At 31.9% G+C, this 16,552-nt stretch overlaps 1 protein-coding gene and 2 long non-coding RNA genes across 6 annotated transcripts; 1 reads left to right on the top strand and 2 right to left on the bottom strand.

The window, feature by feature from the left end:
* The first annotated feature begins 3 nt into the window (after nt 1-3).
* Nucleotides 4-4,528, top strand: LOC127736114 (uncharacterized). The gene is made up of 2 exons (XR_007998813.1): nt 4-1,694; nt 1,753-4,528. It is a non-coding gene; the product is annotated as an uncharacterized LOC127736114 (long non-coding RNA).
* Nucleotides 4,529-8,162: 3,634 nt separating this feature from the next.
* Nucleotides 8,163-12,417, bottom strand: LOC127736105 (39S ribosomal protein L35, mitochondrial-like). Its single transcript, XM_052246654.1, has 3 exons — nt 12,358-12,417; nt 10,801-10,939; nt 8,163-8,616 (listed from the first exon to the last, which is right to left on the bottom strand). Exons 1-3 carry the CDS (start codon nt 12,383-12,385, stop codon nt 8,220-8,222), a joined length of 564 nt encoding a protein of 187 aa, XP_052102614.1. The 5' UTR covers nt 12,386-12,417; the 3' UTR covers nt 8,163-8,219.
* Nucleotides 8,629-10,783, bottom strand: LOC127736113 (uncharacterized). Of its 4 annotated transcripts, none has more exons than XR_007998810.1 (4): nt 10,052-10,783; nt 9,882-9,915; nt 9,610-9,711; nt 8,629-9,575 (listed from the first exon to the last, which is right to left on the bottom strand). It is a non-coding gene; the product is annotated as an uncharacterized LOC127736113 (long non-coding RNA). The 4 variants fall into 4 exon arrangements; XR_007998811.1 differs by lacking the exon at nt 10,052-10,783 and adding an exon at nt 9,950-10,025; XR_007998809.1 differs by lacking the exon at nt 10,052-10,783 and having other exon boundaries at nt 9,882-10,025.
* Nucleotides 12,418-16,552: the final 4,135 nt, after the last annotated feature.

Here is a 16,552-nt window from a genome sequence, read left to right as displayed (position 1 = left end):
GGGGGGGGGGGGGGGGGGGATGGAAATCAAAATGTGTGAGGGATGATAGGATGACATGGTGTCAGAGTGAGAATTATAAATGAGAGAGGGCTATGACAAGGAAAAGAGAAAGAAAAATAATCTGAGTGTTTAAGGAAGATTGTTAATTTTTAAATGGTATTAATAATGTCATGAATGTATTGTACAATGATCTGAAAAATATTTCTGCAGTAAGCTTTATTTTGCATTCAAATAACTATTTAATGTATTTGATCACTCTTTATTTTTTGTTACAGGTACATTGTATTTGTTTTGTTAACCATCACATTATTATTGTTTACTTTTCATAATTTATGACGAATCAAGTACATTGTATATGAATATTTCCTATATATTACTGTTATTCATTTTTTCCCCTGACTTTTTCAGGAATATTAAATTATATTTCTAATTAACAAACAAAGAAGCTAATACATTAGTCCTGATTTATAGTAATGTAATTTCAAATTCTAATTCATATCTGAAGATATTTTTTTAAATCATATCACAGCCCTTCCTTTTATTTATTTCTTTGTTATTATTTAAAAAATGATCATATTTAAACGTCTAAAAGGTCTTTTCTAAATAGTAATTTTTTGCACTAAAAGTGTTTGTTTTTATGGTAAAAAAAGTTGGGTTTTTTTCTAGAATTTTTTATCTGTTTGATTTATTTCCATGACAAAGATTTACCTTTGCCTTTTCAATAGATATCAATAATGCATTTAGTTCGAATATTTAGTTGTTATTCAAATTTTAAAAAATTGGCACAAGTCATTATATTTCTTCTGCTTCACAAAGCATGCAACGAGGGAATATACAAAAATTTTAATTGTATTATATACAGAAATATTTAAAATTTTAAGAGTATTGATATATTTTCAACCTTATCATTCTTAGGTAAAATGAAATGGAAAATTCTGCAATTTAAAGGTAAAATTGTAATTAAACTACAATGACAAAATCAGTGTAAAAATACTGGAAAAATTAGAAATTAAACTTTTGTCTACTCAATTCCATTTTTTTATTCTAATTGATATAAGTAGAAATTGTATTGGTTTGGACTAAATAATCACCTTTATCAAATTTGAGAGAGTTTTCTTGTTTCATAAAGACATCACCAGTTACTTTAAATACTGTATTGATAACCCATGCACATGGTGCATCTTATAATTTTTATCTTTGGACATAAAAGAAAGTTCAGTCTCAATCTGAATTTTCCATTATAATGTAAGTTTTTTAGTTTGTTTTTTTACAGACATTCCATGATGAAGAACAGCATTTGATTCCATGAACTGAACTGTTATTATGTGGTTTGACCATATTCATTGCTTAATTGGTGTTGCTTTTGTAAAATTTGTCTTTGTACACATGAATTAGCTTCAAGATTGATAGATGGTCAGCAAACTAATGTAAAGCAAAAATAAACTTGCATTAGTCTGTTTCTACCTATTATTAAAAGCCAAGTACACATTTCCTATTTTATGTCTGACAACTTTCAGCGAACTCACATGTATACAACAATCAAGACCACACTACTGTTTAGTGGAAATAGTTGAAAACCCACCTTTAAATGTTAATATTTTTTGTAACCTTTTATATATTACAAATGCCAAAAAACATGGCTTTAAATACTAAATAAGTGCTAAAATAGTCTTATGATCCTTAGAGACTGAGATGTTTCTATAAAAACTGGAGAAACTCAGATAATAACCAATTACATTAAATCCTTTTTAGGTTGAAAAGTGATATATATCAATTTGTAGATTTTTATCTAGTAGTTATATTCCAATTGTGTTGATGAAACACTACAGTACAATCTGCATCTCTATATAGTTTCCCTTGAAGGAATGTTGTAAAGTGTTAGATTTTCCTACAAAATTGGTTTTAGTGAACAAAAATTAACATTTCATGTATGTTTCATAAGAATACGTAGTTTGATTGGCTGATAACAATTGTGAGGCATTCCATAAACAAATTGTATTTTTCAAATGAAATGCAACGTTCATGACTGCATGTGATTCCCATGACAACATCGCTATAATGCATAGGAAAGCAAACCAAAAGCTTGATATAACTTGTAATTTCTGAGTTGTAGCATATAAATGCAATTATAAAAATTGAATGCTTCTTTTTGTAATTTTATAGGGTTGTAGTAGCATTGATTGTGGCTACATTTATAGTATGAAGTGCTTCCACACTTCATACAAAATGTGCTTCAGTCAATGCTTTTATACCCCAATAAAGTAACAAAAAGAAGCATTCAATTATTTAGATAAGTTTTAATTCCCAGTTTTATAGACTGTTGGTTATTTTGTCTCATTATACAGGACTGTAGAGTAAGTTAAGAGGCCTGTTAAGACTGTGATATATTTATCTTGCCTTTTTATTGTATATACGATCCAGTATGTAGATCATAGTAGATAATATCTGTAGATATGATGTGATCAAAGTTATTTTTTCAATTGAAAGTTGATAAGTATGTCACAGTAATTAATTTGTGTAAATTGGTCAACTGATAAAAAGCACCATTCTGACAAAAATATTAGCAACACATATGTCACTGGTTAGGTTCAGAATACGCATTGACATTTAATGTTAGTAGATTTCTTAAAATTATTGTTTAATATATTGTAGAGAACATTCCATTTGATTTAATTATATATTGAACGACCAATATATATATGCTTGATCATGTACCTACGAGATATTTTCATTCAATGTAAACCAGGAAAATCATACTTAATTTGGCTCATGAATGCATTTAGCATTAGAGCATTTTGTTATTTCAATCGACATGTTATCAAACAGATGAAAGGATGAAAAAGATTTTTTAAATTTGCAAGCAGAACTTTTTTTGGAAAAGATATACATTTATAAGCTAGTATCCCACCATCTTTGTTGTTCTTGTCATTATCATCACATTAACATAATACCCACAATTCATTTCACTAAACAAATCATGGGGATCGTCATTTCTTATTATGGGAGATAGGCATTAAAAGTTCAGATATTAGAAAAAAGGATAAAAATTACACATCTTCCAAATAAGACTGACATTTAAATTATTGTATATAACTTCGAATTCTGATTGATAAATGTTTTCAAAAAATCAAAATACAATGATGTAGATCTTTTCCATTTTGTGTCATCAATTTTTTGTATTTTAAAATGAACTTTTTTTTAAATGCATTGCTAGTTATTAGACATGATAGAGCAAAAATTGTATCTGGCAAGTTTAAAGCTGATTTATATTACTTTTTGTCTTGTCTCAGTAAAGTTTAAAAAGCAATACTTAGCGTGCTGTTTCCGGCAGTGCCTGCTGCTGCATCAACAATGTAATAGTATGAGATCAGGTCAGTTTAGGGGGACCACTAATTGAGATCAGTGATATTTGGTATGCAGATGTATTAACATTGGCACATCTCATTTCCATGGAGATTATATGACCCTGCCCCTCACCATAGTTAATTGAAGTTGAAACTTTTGCATAGTTTACAGGGAACCACTTATGATAAGTCAATGGTTTTTGGTATGCAATTATCAGTATTAACATTTCTCATATCCACAGAGGTTGTTTAGCCTTGCATAGTTTATATGTTCACGTATTGCTGTTTAAATTTTAACAATTGCATTATACTTTCAAAATTACATAATGGTGAGATATATCTCTGTGTCAACAGTTTATTCTAATTCTTAGCCCGATTCATACTTTTCTCTACCAGTTCAATATTGCTTTTATTGTTTGGATCACTTTATCTGAGGGCTGTTACTGAATTAAACTAATGGGAACATTGGGAAGAACTTTTTTTAAATCCCATAAACCCATAATATAAAATTTTCATTTTACTAAAATCTTTCAAAATTCTATAAATGAAAATGCAACTATCCACAATAATTAATGTAAGTGCCTCCAATCCTCCCACCATCGCTATCAATTTTGGAATAGCCCTCAGCTTTTTATTGGTCAGAATTTAATCATTTAAATATAATAATGAAGCCATATTTTCGTCAGATTTAAAGAACACAATTTTTTGGATATCATTTAAAGGGAAATAGAAAGTTTGCCTTCACATTGTCAAGATATCATTTGAGAAACAGATTCAACCACTGTATCATGTGCAATAATTGATTTCTCCATTAATGACAATTAAGTTTTAATATTTTAAATCCTAGGTAAGCCTCATGTTTTAGAAATTCAACTGTCTCAAGATGAGAAATATTGTATAACACATGAAGCAGTGGTAGAACTAAGTATATGTAATTTATCAAACATTGACTGATTTACTACCATATTTCTTAGTGAATGATTTTCGTGTTTGTTAAGGATAAAAAATATCATTGAAGAGATATGAAAGATGTTAGCGCTTGTGTTTTGAGATAGTGATATTTTTATTGTATGTATGTGATATTAACTGTTATTTGTTTTATAGAGACGTTATTATGATACTGTCTGTTATTTAAGCATTTGTTAAATCTTGTCATGATGTGCAATAAATGACTTTGAAATGGTTGTTCTGTTATTTCAACCTTTTAACCTCTGTTCAAATAATATGCTAAGTAAGGAGCCTGAATAGCTCACCTGGCATCAATGCAGACAATTGAGAAACAATTTCATTTCAAAAGCAACAAACTAGTAAGATCATTCCTTTATTCTGTAGGTTTTTTTTCCATTTCAATTCAACTGTGAAAAACAAATCATTAAAAATCGTGTTTATAGGTCAATAACTCTTCAAGGAGCAATCCGAGGATTTCTGCCTAATGAAGGCTTTGGTAAATGCTGCTGCACTGATCATTTTTGCAATTCTAGCTTTTGTAGTTTTTCAGATATAAGCCAAAACAACATAGAAATGTATTACAGGGAAAACAAATCTTTATTATCAAGAAGTGGTAAAATTTCAACATATGGCAAGTTTTGTAGATAATCATTTCCATGGAGATTTCTTTACCCACTGACCTCAGTGATGGTCCTTTGACTTTGAAACTTTCCATAGTTTACATGTTAAAGTTTGTGTTTATGTGACTTTCAGGGAAAACACTAATGAAAAGATACATTGTAGCAAAAGGATGATTTAAGCCAAACTAAGCAATGGACCTTCAGTTGAGATGAGCCACAATATATGGGGACAAATTTCATACTTAGTTCATTCAAGCAGAAGTACGTCAATGTATACTCACTATGTAACTTACCATTTAACTATACATACAATAGCTTGAAGACAAGGTCATATTTATATGACATGTCAGCCAGATATATATTACTCTTCATTGCAACAAATTTACCTGCTGTAACTTAAGGAATTATTGCTTTGTTTTTATCATTACAAAAATTTGAACCAGATATGTTTCACAAAAATATATTTGCCTTTTAAATTTAGATAGCATTATTTGTATGTAGCATTTCCTGAAATCGCAATAACTAATCACTTATTTGTGTCAGTCTCAATAACTAATCACTTATTTGTGTCAGTCTCAATAACTAATCACTTATAATATTTGTGTCAGTCGCAAAAACTAATCACTTATTTGTGTCAGTTGCAATAACTAATCACTTATTTGTGGCAATAGCAATAACTAATCACTTATTTGTGGCAATCGCAATAACTAATCACTTATTGGTGTCCATTGTTCAACAATGGCAATAACTAATCACTTATTTGTGGCCATTGGTCAACAATAGCAATAACTAATCACTTGTGTCCATTGGTCAACCATCACAATAATAAATGCACTGCCTGTTTTAATAACCATGATTGATTTTATGTCGAAAGTCCTAAAGATAAACTTTTACTACAAGTATCACATAGATTTAACACAATCAATTATCTGTGAAAATGAGGTCAAGGTCAGATAAACCAAGCCAAACAGACATATACACTTTACAATCATTCCATACACCAAATATAGTTGACTTTATTGCTTGTAGTGTCTGAGAAACACATTTAACCAGGAAAGCTTAACATTGTCCATTGAACCATGAAAATGAGGTCAAGGACAGATGATACCTGAAAGACAGACATGAACATCTAACAATCATTCCATACACCAAATATAGTTGACCTATTACTTGAATATTATAATAAAATGCTCCGCTGGGCGCAGCTTGATACGACCCAGAGGTCGAACCCTGAACAGTTGGGGCAAGTATGGACACAACATTCAAGCTTGATACAGCACTGAATTTGGATTGTGATTAAATATTTGACACAGCACAGGTTTCTGACACAGAATGAATGTGGTCTAAGAACTTTGAAAATTTTAATTTACCTATTCAAACCATATCATTATTATTTGCTTTTATATATAAATAAGAAATAACCTATCTATTCCATTATCACTGAACTAGTATACATATTTGTTTAGGGGCCAGCTGAAGGACGCCTTTGGGTGCGGGAGTTTCTCGCTGCATTGAAGACCCATTGGTGGCCTTTGACTGTTGTCTGCTCTATGGTCGGGTTGTTGTCTCTTTGACACATTCCCCATTTCCATTCTCAATTTTATCTAAAATGGAAAATTTTAAAGAAAAATAAAGGAAAAAAAAATCCCCCCCCCCAATTTTTTTAACCCCCTTATGATTCATCACCCCCAAACTCAATCCCAGCCTTCCCTTTGTGGTATGGTACCTTGCAGTACAATTTCAGACAGATCCATTCACTTGAACACAAGTTATTGTCTGGAAACTAGAAAAATGCTTGTTTTTTGGCCCCAAATTCCTGAACGTTTAGGGCAATTACCCCCAAACTCAAACCCAGCTTTCCCTTTGTGATATGGAACCTTGTAGTACAATTTCATAAAGATCCATACACCGACACACAAGTTATTGTCCTGAAACTAGAAAAATGCTTGTTTTTTGGCCCCTAATTCCTTAAATTTTGAGGCAATTAGTATTATTACCCCCAAAATCAATCCCAGCCTTCCCTTTGTGGTATGGTACCTTGCAGTACAATTTCAGAGAGATCCATACACTTGAACACAGGTTATTGTCTGGAAACTAGAAAAATGCTTATTTTTGGCCCCTTATTCCTAAACGTTTTGGGCAATTACCCCCAAACTCAATTCCAGCTTTCCTTTGTGATATGGAACCTTATAGTACAATTTCAGAAAGATCCATACACTTACACACAAGTTATTGTCATGAAACTAGAAAAATGCTTGTTTTTTGCCCCCTTATTCCTAAAATTTTGAGGCAATTACCCCCAAAATCAATCCCAGCATTCCCTTTGTGATATGGAACCTTGTGGTACAATGTCAGAGAGATCCATTCACTAACACACAAGTTATGTATGCAAGTTACAAAAATGCTTATTTTTGGCCCCTTGTTGGCCCCTAATTCCTTAACTGTTAGTACCATAACCCCCAAAATCAATCCCAACCTTCCTTTTGTGGTATTGAACCTTATGGTAAAATTTCAAAGAGATCCATTCACTTAAACTAAAAGTTAAAGTATGAAAAACAATGTGTCTTCGGATGACGACGACGCCAATGTCATACCAATATACGACTGCAAAATTTGTTTGCGGTCGTTTAAAAACAGATCAAAACACAAAAATTTACATTGACCAATGAACCATGAAATGAGAGCAAGGTCAGATAATAACTAACAGACAGACATGTACACCTTACATCATTCCATACAACAAATATAGTTGACCTATTGCTTATAGTCTTCGAAAAAACAGACCAAAACACAAAAACTTTACATTGACCGATTAACCATGAAAATGAGGTTGTGGTCAGATTAGACCTGCCAGATTGACATGTACCCTCTACAATCATTTCATACACCACATATAGTTGACCTACTGCGTAAAGTATATGAGAAACGTTTGATTTTTCAATTTCTATTTTCACACCGCAAAATTGACAGTGCTTGTACAAGGATTACAATACATGTAGATTTACAAGGGGGTAAACTGTAACAGCCATACATATGTACATCTGCTATAAATCACTAAATATAGATATATTTAGAATTTTATCACTTGGGGTTTACAAAGTGAAAGCAGCATGTCATATCTGAAGAGATAATTGAACATTAATTGATAACAGAGAAAACACCATTGTCAACATGATTCATGCCAGGAAAGAAACACCCATATCTTGCTTAACAATAATAATTGTTGGCAAGATAAAGAACTATAATAAAATTCAACTAACATATTTATTCACACAAATCAATTATTCAATTTTATTTTGACATATATTCAAGGAACAAATTTTGGTTTTTGTATGTCCAAACCAAACTTTTCCATTTTTGTTCTTTTTTCATAAGGTTCATAAGGATCATCAACGAAGTAGGTTTTCTTCTTCCAATATTTTGTGACCATTTTGTCAAGAAGTGTAGATTGTGAAGCATTACATACAACGTGAAGTCTGTGTCTCCACTTTTTTTGAGGACCCATTCTCCATAGTTTTTTACTTCTTCCAGCCCTGGTTCGGATCCATAATCCACAATTTAGTCTTTTAAATCTTTTGAGAACATTTTTATTTGATTGAGGTTTTCCATCTTTTTTATCACAAACTATTGTAGGCTCTGCCCAATCCATTCTGGTTCTCACAGAAGTTTGAACAAGTGGCGTGTAATTCTGTAAAATGCTTCTCCTAAATAAAATAAATCACAGAACATCTTAAATTTGTTTAAAAAATCAATTATTTCCACACTTCTGTTAACATGTTAAGGACAAAGATTTTGGATTAAAAGTTTGACTATCACCACTGATCACTTTGCACAGAACTAATAATTGATTTTGAAAACATATTTTTTAATCGGTATACATGTTTTCAATAATACAAAATTTTATGTTCGACAATAAATGCAAATTTTGACAAAGTCTGGATCTGCAAAATTAAATAGACAACCGTTTGACATAATTTACACTATTTAAACTAAAAACACTACATGTCATTATCTTATGATATAAATATTTCCTTTAGATACTAAACTTGTTCCCTGTTGACTGGAACAGTAGGCAGGTCATATTATAAATAAATGAAATTCTTTCATATTTTTAAATGTATCATGCCAGAGTTCTCGAAAAGTGTAGTAGCTAAATTCTACGTCATTTGGTCTTACAGAGACCTATAGTAGCTAACTTCTACGTCATTTGGTCTCTGGTTGAAAGTTGTCTCATTGGCAATCATACCTCTTCTCATTTTTATTCTGTAAAGCCACAGCAGGGCAGATTTTAAAAAAAAATCATCCCAAATCAGCACTTAAGTCTTTATCCTTTTTTTTTTTTTTAACATTATTCCAATTTTATGTGCAGGATAAGATAACCCATCTTAGAATCACCCAGTGGAATCTCTACATCCCTATTTAATTAGCCTTAGAATCACCCAGTGGAATCCTTACATTCCTAACTAGAATCACCCAGTGGAATCTCTACATCCCTAACTAGAATCACCCAGTGGAATCTCTACATCCCTAACTAGAACCACCCAGTGGAATATCTACATACCTAACTAGAATCACCCAGTGGAATATCTACATACCTAACTAGAATCACCCAGTGGAATATCTACATACCTAACTAGAATCACCCAGTGGAATCTCTACATCCCTAACTAGAACCACCCAGTGGAATATCTAGATACCTAACTAGAATCACCCAGTGGAATCTCTACATCCCTAACTAGAATCACCCAGTGGAATCTCTACATACCTAACTAGAATCACCCAGTGGAATCTCTACATACCTAACTATAATAACCCAGTGGAATCTCTACATCCCTAACTAGAACCATCCAGTGGAATATCTACATCCTTAACTAGAATCACCCAGTGGAATATCTACATCCCTAACTAGAATCACCCAATGGAATCTCTACATCCCTAACTAGAATCACCCAGTGGAATATCTACATACCTAACTAGAATCACCCAGTGGAATCTCTACATCCCTAACTAGAACCACCCAGTGGAATATCTACATACCTAACTAGAATCACCCAGTGGAATCTCTACATACCTAACTAGAATCACCCAGTGGAATCTCTACATACCTAACTAGAATCACCAAGTGGAATCTCTACATACCTAACTAGAATCACCCAGTGGAATCTCTACATCCCTAACTAGAACCACCCAGTGGAATATCTACATACCTAACTAGAATCACCCAGTGGAATATCTATATCCCTAACTAGAATCACCCAGTGGAATCTCTATATCCCTAAATAGCCTTTGAATCACCAAGTGGAATCTCTACATCCCTAACTAGCCTTAATGTTTGATTGTGTGTTTTTTAATTTTAGTTCATTTATATGTTTCTGAGTTTAGTGTGGCATCCATTTCCCTGAACTAGGATACATTATTGTTCAGGGGCCAGCTGAACCCTGCCAACTGAAGCCAGTCACCCGGTGCTGGATTTTCTCGCTGTGTTGAAGACCCATTGGTGGCCTTGGGCTGTTTTCTTTTCTTTGGTCAAATTGTTGTCTCTTTGACACATTCCCTGTTTAATTTTCCATTCTCAATTCTATTATTTGTACTAAGATGTTCTTTGGTTAGTTTACATGTGTTTATATAAGCTGTTCATATCTACTAAAAATATGTGAAATATATAAATTAGTCAGCTTGCCCATCCCATTTTATAGAAAACTGAATAAGAATAAAAATATTTTTGCAACACCTGAACAGTGTAAGGTTCTAAAGACATAAACAAATTTTCTGTTTTTAAAAAAGTTGTATACTATATATTTGTTGCATTAAAATCATCTGACTTTCAAATCATTTTTTTAATTGGTGGCATCTGTGACTTCCATTCAACAATGTTCAATATACATCACCTTATGGGAGATGATCCATTGGGAAGAATACTGTAGTTTCGAGCAGACTGTATTGGTGTATACAACCTATTTGATATGGTTAATGCTGGCTTCACACGACAACATGCTGAGAATGCTTTGCACAGGGGAGGAATAAATCCTGAAATAAAAATGAAAAGAATTATAGTTATCTCGTACCATTGCAAACTAGTACCAATGTCAACTCATTCCACTAAAAGCAAACTCGTACCACGTTAAATTTGTACCATTGCAAACTCGTACCAACTTATTCAAATGCATTCAAATGGTGTTAAATGATGAATAAAGATTTAAATTTCACTAAATAACTCATAAGTCTGTAAAGGTATATAATTTGAAATCACAATGACCAATTTGTAGCTGATTTGGCTTTGATGTCTCCCATGAACAAGACCATTTTTTAACTTTTACTGATAAGAATATGATTTAATGTTTAATCATTTCAAATTAGTTAAATTGAATAGATTTTGGTATTTGTGATTTGTCTTATTTATTTAGAGATATTATTTAACTTGTTTTGAAAAGTTTAAAATTGTTTATGACCAAAATTTAGAAAGTTTGAAATTTCTATATATAAAAGATATTTCGCTATCAACTGAGCTTATCTTTATTTTATTTATTAATAGACATTCCAAGCTGATAAATTATATAACACCAATCATAATTTAATAATTGGATTAAACATGTTGATAAATTAACTAAAGACATAATCACACAATGAAAGGAAAATAATTTCTTAATTAGAATGGTAATTAAGAAATTCAATTTTTTGTTAAAAAGATTTGACAACACAATTCATAAAACATTCGTATATTGTATTTTTTTCAAAAAACAATGCATATAATTATAAATTAATATATTTCTAATGGTACGAGTTTGCAGTGGTACGAGTTCGCAATGGTAGGACTTCGCAGTGGTACATAATCATTGTACGAGTTAACATTGGTAAGCAGCCTTCACGATCAACTTTTGAGTCCACAAGCCCACAGCTCAATTTTTTGAAAATCTTAGTTGGATTCTGTTGGCTTGTAGAGAAGAATTTTACAAGTCCAAAAGCAATTTTACAAGCCAATGCCGTAGGACTTGTGGTTAAGCGTGAAGACTGGGTAAGAGTTGACTTTTAGTGGTACGAGTTGATGTGGTATGAGTTTGCAATGGTACAAGTTGACTTGCTTCCAAATGAAACATTATGACAAATGTAAGAATATAATGTATGGCTGTTGCAAAAAAATCATTTTTTAAATAGTTTAAAGAGACTTGGTCCTCTTTCACAGGTAACACCTGCCTCATATTATCAATAAAAGGTAATCATGGGTTGTCATACACATTAACATATTGCTTTTATCAATTTGCTTGAAAATTAGTGCAGAAAATTATAATTTATATAGAGTAAACCAGTAAGTGAGTGTGATACGAACAACACACTTAAAATAATGCTGTCTTTTGTTCAGGATAAATAACTAACATATGCCTTATGGAAATTTCACTGGATTTTACAAAATTGTGCCTACATATTGATAAATTTTCGGTCTCTGTTACCTGTAATTTTTTTCATGGGCGCAGCCATTTCTGCAGTTGATCTAATACACTACAAAGATTAGGTCTCTTCTGGTTGTTCATAGCTGGGATCATGAAAAATTTGACGGTTACCTTATTAAAGTTTTTTTCACAACGCACCACATCGGATTAATTTCAAATTAAGGGATACTTAATACAGAGACATATAATACTTTTATATGTCTCTGCTTAATATCACATATCAACAAAATGTCCAATAGGAATAAACTTACTTTGGTGATTTCATTATTACTATACAAATTTTAACCTTTTATCCTATTTAGACAGAAAGATTTGCTATACCGAAGAATTGTTAAACTAACAGGAATGAAAAAAAGTAGACTGACAAAAATACCGTAAACTCCAAGATAAATTCAGAAAGGGGAAGTCCATATAATATAATAATAATAATAATAATAATAATAATAATAATAAAGCTTTATTTAGAGTCGGTATGTGCTAATACAAGTATAAAACATAAGCTGTGAAGAGCTTTTAAAACCGACAGAGCAACAAATAAAACAAAACATACATACATATCAAGTCATGCACACATAAATTAAACATATAAAGCAAGAGTTCATATCAGTATATAAACATGCAGCACAAAAGTTCTTAAAAGCATCTTACAAGTTAAACACACACTGAAACATGCACTTTTGAGATAAAAGCACAAAAGCAAAAATAAAATGGTTTGCACATTAAAAGCACATATAGATTAGTTAGTTACTAAAACTAGCACAAAGCAGCAGAAGCACTATAGTAAAGATAATAAAATAAAATTGCCATGCTGAAAATAAAGCATTAAACCAAAAATAATGAACAGAAATTAACTGGTTTTGCAGGCAAAACATTGGCATGAGCTGCCAGACCAAGAATTTATCAAGTTCTTGAATTGATTTAAAGATGATAACGAGTAGAAAACAACTGCCATATTCCTTACTTGGTACAGGCATTGCACGTTGCCTTCAGAGAAAAAAAGAATTGCATGCATCTCTATCTCGGGTGATGTATTAAGTGACGGTAGAACAACAGTCTATCTTTTAAAATCCAACCGTTTTGTTTTGTCTAAAATGCTGTATTATTTTCATATGCTGAGATATAAAAACTCATAAAAAAAATCCAGGATTATAATTTGGTACGCCAGACGCACGTTTTGTCTACATATGGCAAAACAGTTGGAATGCCAAATCGATTACGAAGTAAAGGCAATCTATGCCTGATGTAGATATACAGGCTTAGTATTTCGAATAATTCAACATTTTATAAACGGCAATTTTACAAAAAATGAACCGAATATCAATAATATTTCATGTCAATACAAAAGAGCTAGCTATTGGGTTTGTGGCAACCTCGGGGACGTAACGTACGTTTGGAAGACATATGGGATAATAAGAGAATCAAGAATCAATGAACCACTGTTTAAACACAGTGCTAGTCATATTGCTAGACTATTTTTCTTAATATTTCTCATTTTTCGTAATTAGCACTTTTAGTTTTGCAGCAACACAGTAGTTTTATATTGCACAAATAAACACATGATACAAGTCCCCAACCGTGTCTCAGGTAATTTTTTAATATCTATTTTGTATTATTATGGAGTATTTTTTTGTTCCGCTGACCTTATATATCACAAATATTAACAATTGATTTACACTTCTGACACCGACTATTCATTCATATGTGTTTAGTGTGTGTGTGGGGGGGGGGGGGGGGGGGGGGGTTATTTATATGTTTTTGGATTTTAGATATCTTGAAGAAGAAAAAAATCTGTTTCACGGGTGCCACATGGAAAGAAGAATCTACTAATCCTTCCAGAGTACTTGAGATCACACCGTTTTCTTTTGTGGTGTTCGTGATGCTTAATCTTTAGCTTTCTATGTTGTTTTTTGCAGACCGTTGCTTGTCCATTTGTCGTTTTTTGTTTGTTTTTGCCATGTCGTTGTCAGTTTTTCTTCTGCTTATGAGTTTGATTACCCCTGTGGTTTTTTCCATATCTCGTTTTTTTCAGAAGCGAAGTGAAAAAGTAATTTGTTTCCATTTAAAATTAGGGAAAGAATAAATACAACATTGCATGAGTTAAAAAAAAAATTTTTATTATCTAAGCCGAAAACATGTTTGTCCGAAGAAAAAAACAACCATGCACCTCACAACAGATGAATGGTCGGTGCCTAGCTGGAATTTATTTTAAAAACATGAGACACGGTTTTAAAGCTTGTGATACAACAAACATACATTTAGCCTCTGTTAAACTAACAACGCTAATTATATAATAAGAATGGTGTTATTTTCTTCAGTAATTTTTCAAATATGGTCAGTTATAAACATGCAGGAAATGATTTTCCAACTCTTTTTGAAATGCTTCTTTGTCATCTCTCCTTTCAAATGAACTTCATTTGTCTTAATATCTTTAAAAATGACAAAAGTATAGCTATTTAAATATGACAACCCCAAATTTTCCGGAATTAGACTGTAGGCTGGAATGCTGATTTACTTCTCGTCAGCTTCCATTGAACGAAAGACTCTAACCACGAAGTAAGAACATAAGCATTGTACGGGAAAATGCATAAATGTGAAAGTCGTCAAAACATGGAAACATAAACAAACGATCATACGAATTTGTTGAAAAACCAATTTCTTAGATAAATATAATAATATGTAATTCACTCTGTTTCAGTAATCATGCAAGTAAGTAATTATACTAATGAAATTGATATAAGTCTAAAATATTCAATTGTGCTTTGTATACACTGGCAAATACCTACTACATTGGACAGTGCCATTTTGATGTAACGAAGATACATTCCTTCTTTTCAAAAAACTCACACAATAATTAATTTTCATAATCATTTTACTTTATCCTAACCTGTCTAAGTATGATATTAAATATAATTATAATATATATATTTAATATTAAAGAATGTCACTTATTCAGTTTTCTTCGTCTGTAGGGTCAATATTAATAGTCTGTTCAATTACGGGAACAGTCACTATTTGCCTTCACAAAAACTACTTCGATCCAAAAGACCTTAATTTGTCCTATTAGAATAGAAATAATCCATGTGAGCTTTAGTTTAGTTTAGTTTAGTTTAGTTTAGTTTAGTTTAGTTTAGTTTAGTTTAGTTTAGTTTAGTTTAGTTTAGTTTAGTTTAGTTTAGTTTAGTGTTTAGTTTAGTTTAGTTTTTCCACACTATTACTGACGTTCTATTGCATGACTTATGTACATTGGGAAAACACAGCACCCTAAGATTATTTGCAGATGACAGTATAATTTATAAAACAATACGAAACAAAGAAGACACACAAAAACTGCAAGAAGACCTTACATCAGCAGCAAAATGGGAGAAGGACTGGCTCATGTCATTCCATCCAGATAAGTGCTCAGTCCTCCAGATAACAACCAAGAAAAACCCATTAAAATTTGACTATACTCTCCACCTACATGTACTGCAAAAAGAAACATCCACAAAATATCTGGGCATTACTATACAAACTGACCTAAAATAGAACAAGCATGTAAACAACATCACAGCTGCAGCCACACAAAAGCTGAACTTCATTAAAAGAAATTTAAAGGTAAATTCAAAAACAGTTAAAGAAAAAGCATACATACCACTTGTAAGACCAAAGCTAGAATACAGCAGCTGCATCTGGGACCCACACACCAAATCACAAACACACCAACTTGAGATGGTCCAGCGCAGAGCAGCAAGGTACACATGCAACAGATACCATAACACCAGCTCAGTCACTGAAATGCTGCAAACACTAAATTGGGCAACTCTTGAGAAAAGGCGAATAAGAACACGCATCATATTCTTCTACAAAATCATACATTATCTTGTAGCCATACACCCGACAAATCTACTCACACAATCCGATACAAGAACACGACAACATTCACATATTTATTCTTTCAGACCCATACAAACCACCAAAGACTCCTACAAGTACTCATTCTACCCAAGAACAATCTTACAATGGAACCTTCTCCCAGTAACTGCAGTTCAATGTACTACTCTTGAAAGTTTCCGAGAACATATTCCAATATCTGTTCTCAATAAACATCTAAACATTTAAATAAATTCTACAATGTATATAGTTTTAACCAAAATGTATAGTACAAAAACAGAAGAAAAAGAAATTAAATTTTTATTTTTATTTTTGTATATTATTC

Source organism: Mytilus californianus, unplaced genomic scaffold (genome assembly GCF_021869535.1).
Source record: "Mytilus californianus isolate M0D057914Y unplaced genomic scaffold, xbMytCali1.0.p SCAF_3, whole genome shotgun sequence".
In the NCBI taxonomy this organism is placed as follows: domain Eukaryota; kingdom Metazoa; phylum Mollusca; class Bivalvia; order Mytilida; family Mytilidae; genus Mytilus; species Mytilus californianus.
This window is presented reverse-complemented; position numbering and strand designations above follow the sequence as displayed.

Bases quoted from the DNA above. Each gene is read 5' to 3' on its own strand.
- LOC127736105 (XM_052246654.1), bottom strand. From the start codon at position 12,385: ATGGCTGCGCCCATGAAAAAAATTACAG. The intron at 10,940-12,357 runs GTAACAGAGACC...TTTTTATTTCAG, and splicing joins GCCCATGAAAAAAATTACAG to GATTTATTCCTCCCCTGTGC. The intron at 8,617-10,800 runs GTGATGTATATT...TATTTTATTTAG, and splicing joins AATGGATCATCTCCCATAAG to GAGAAGCATTTTACAGAATT.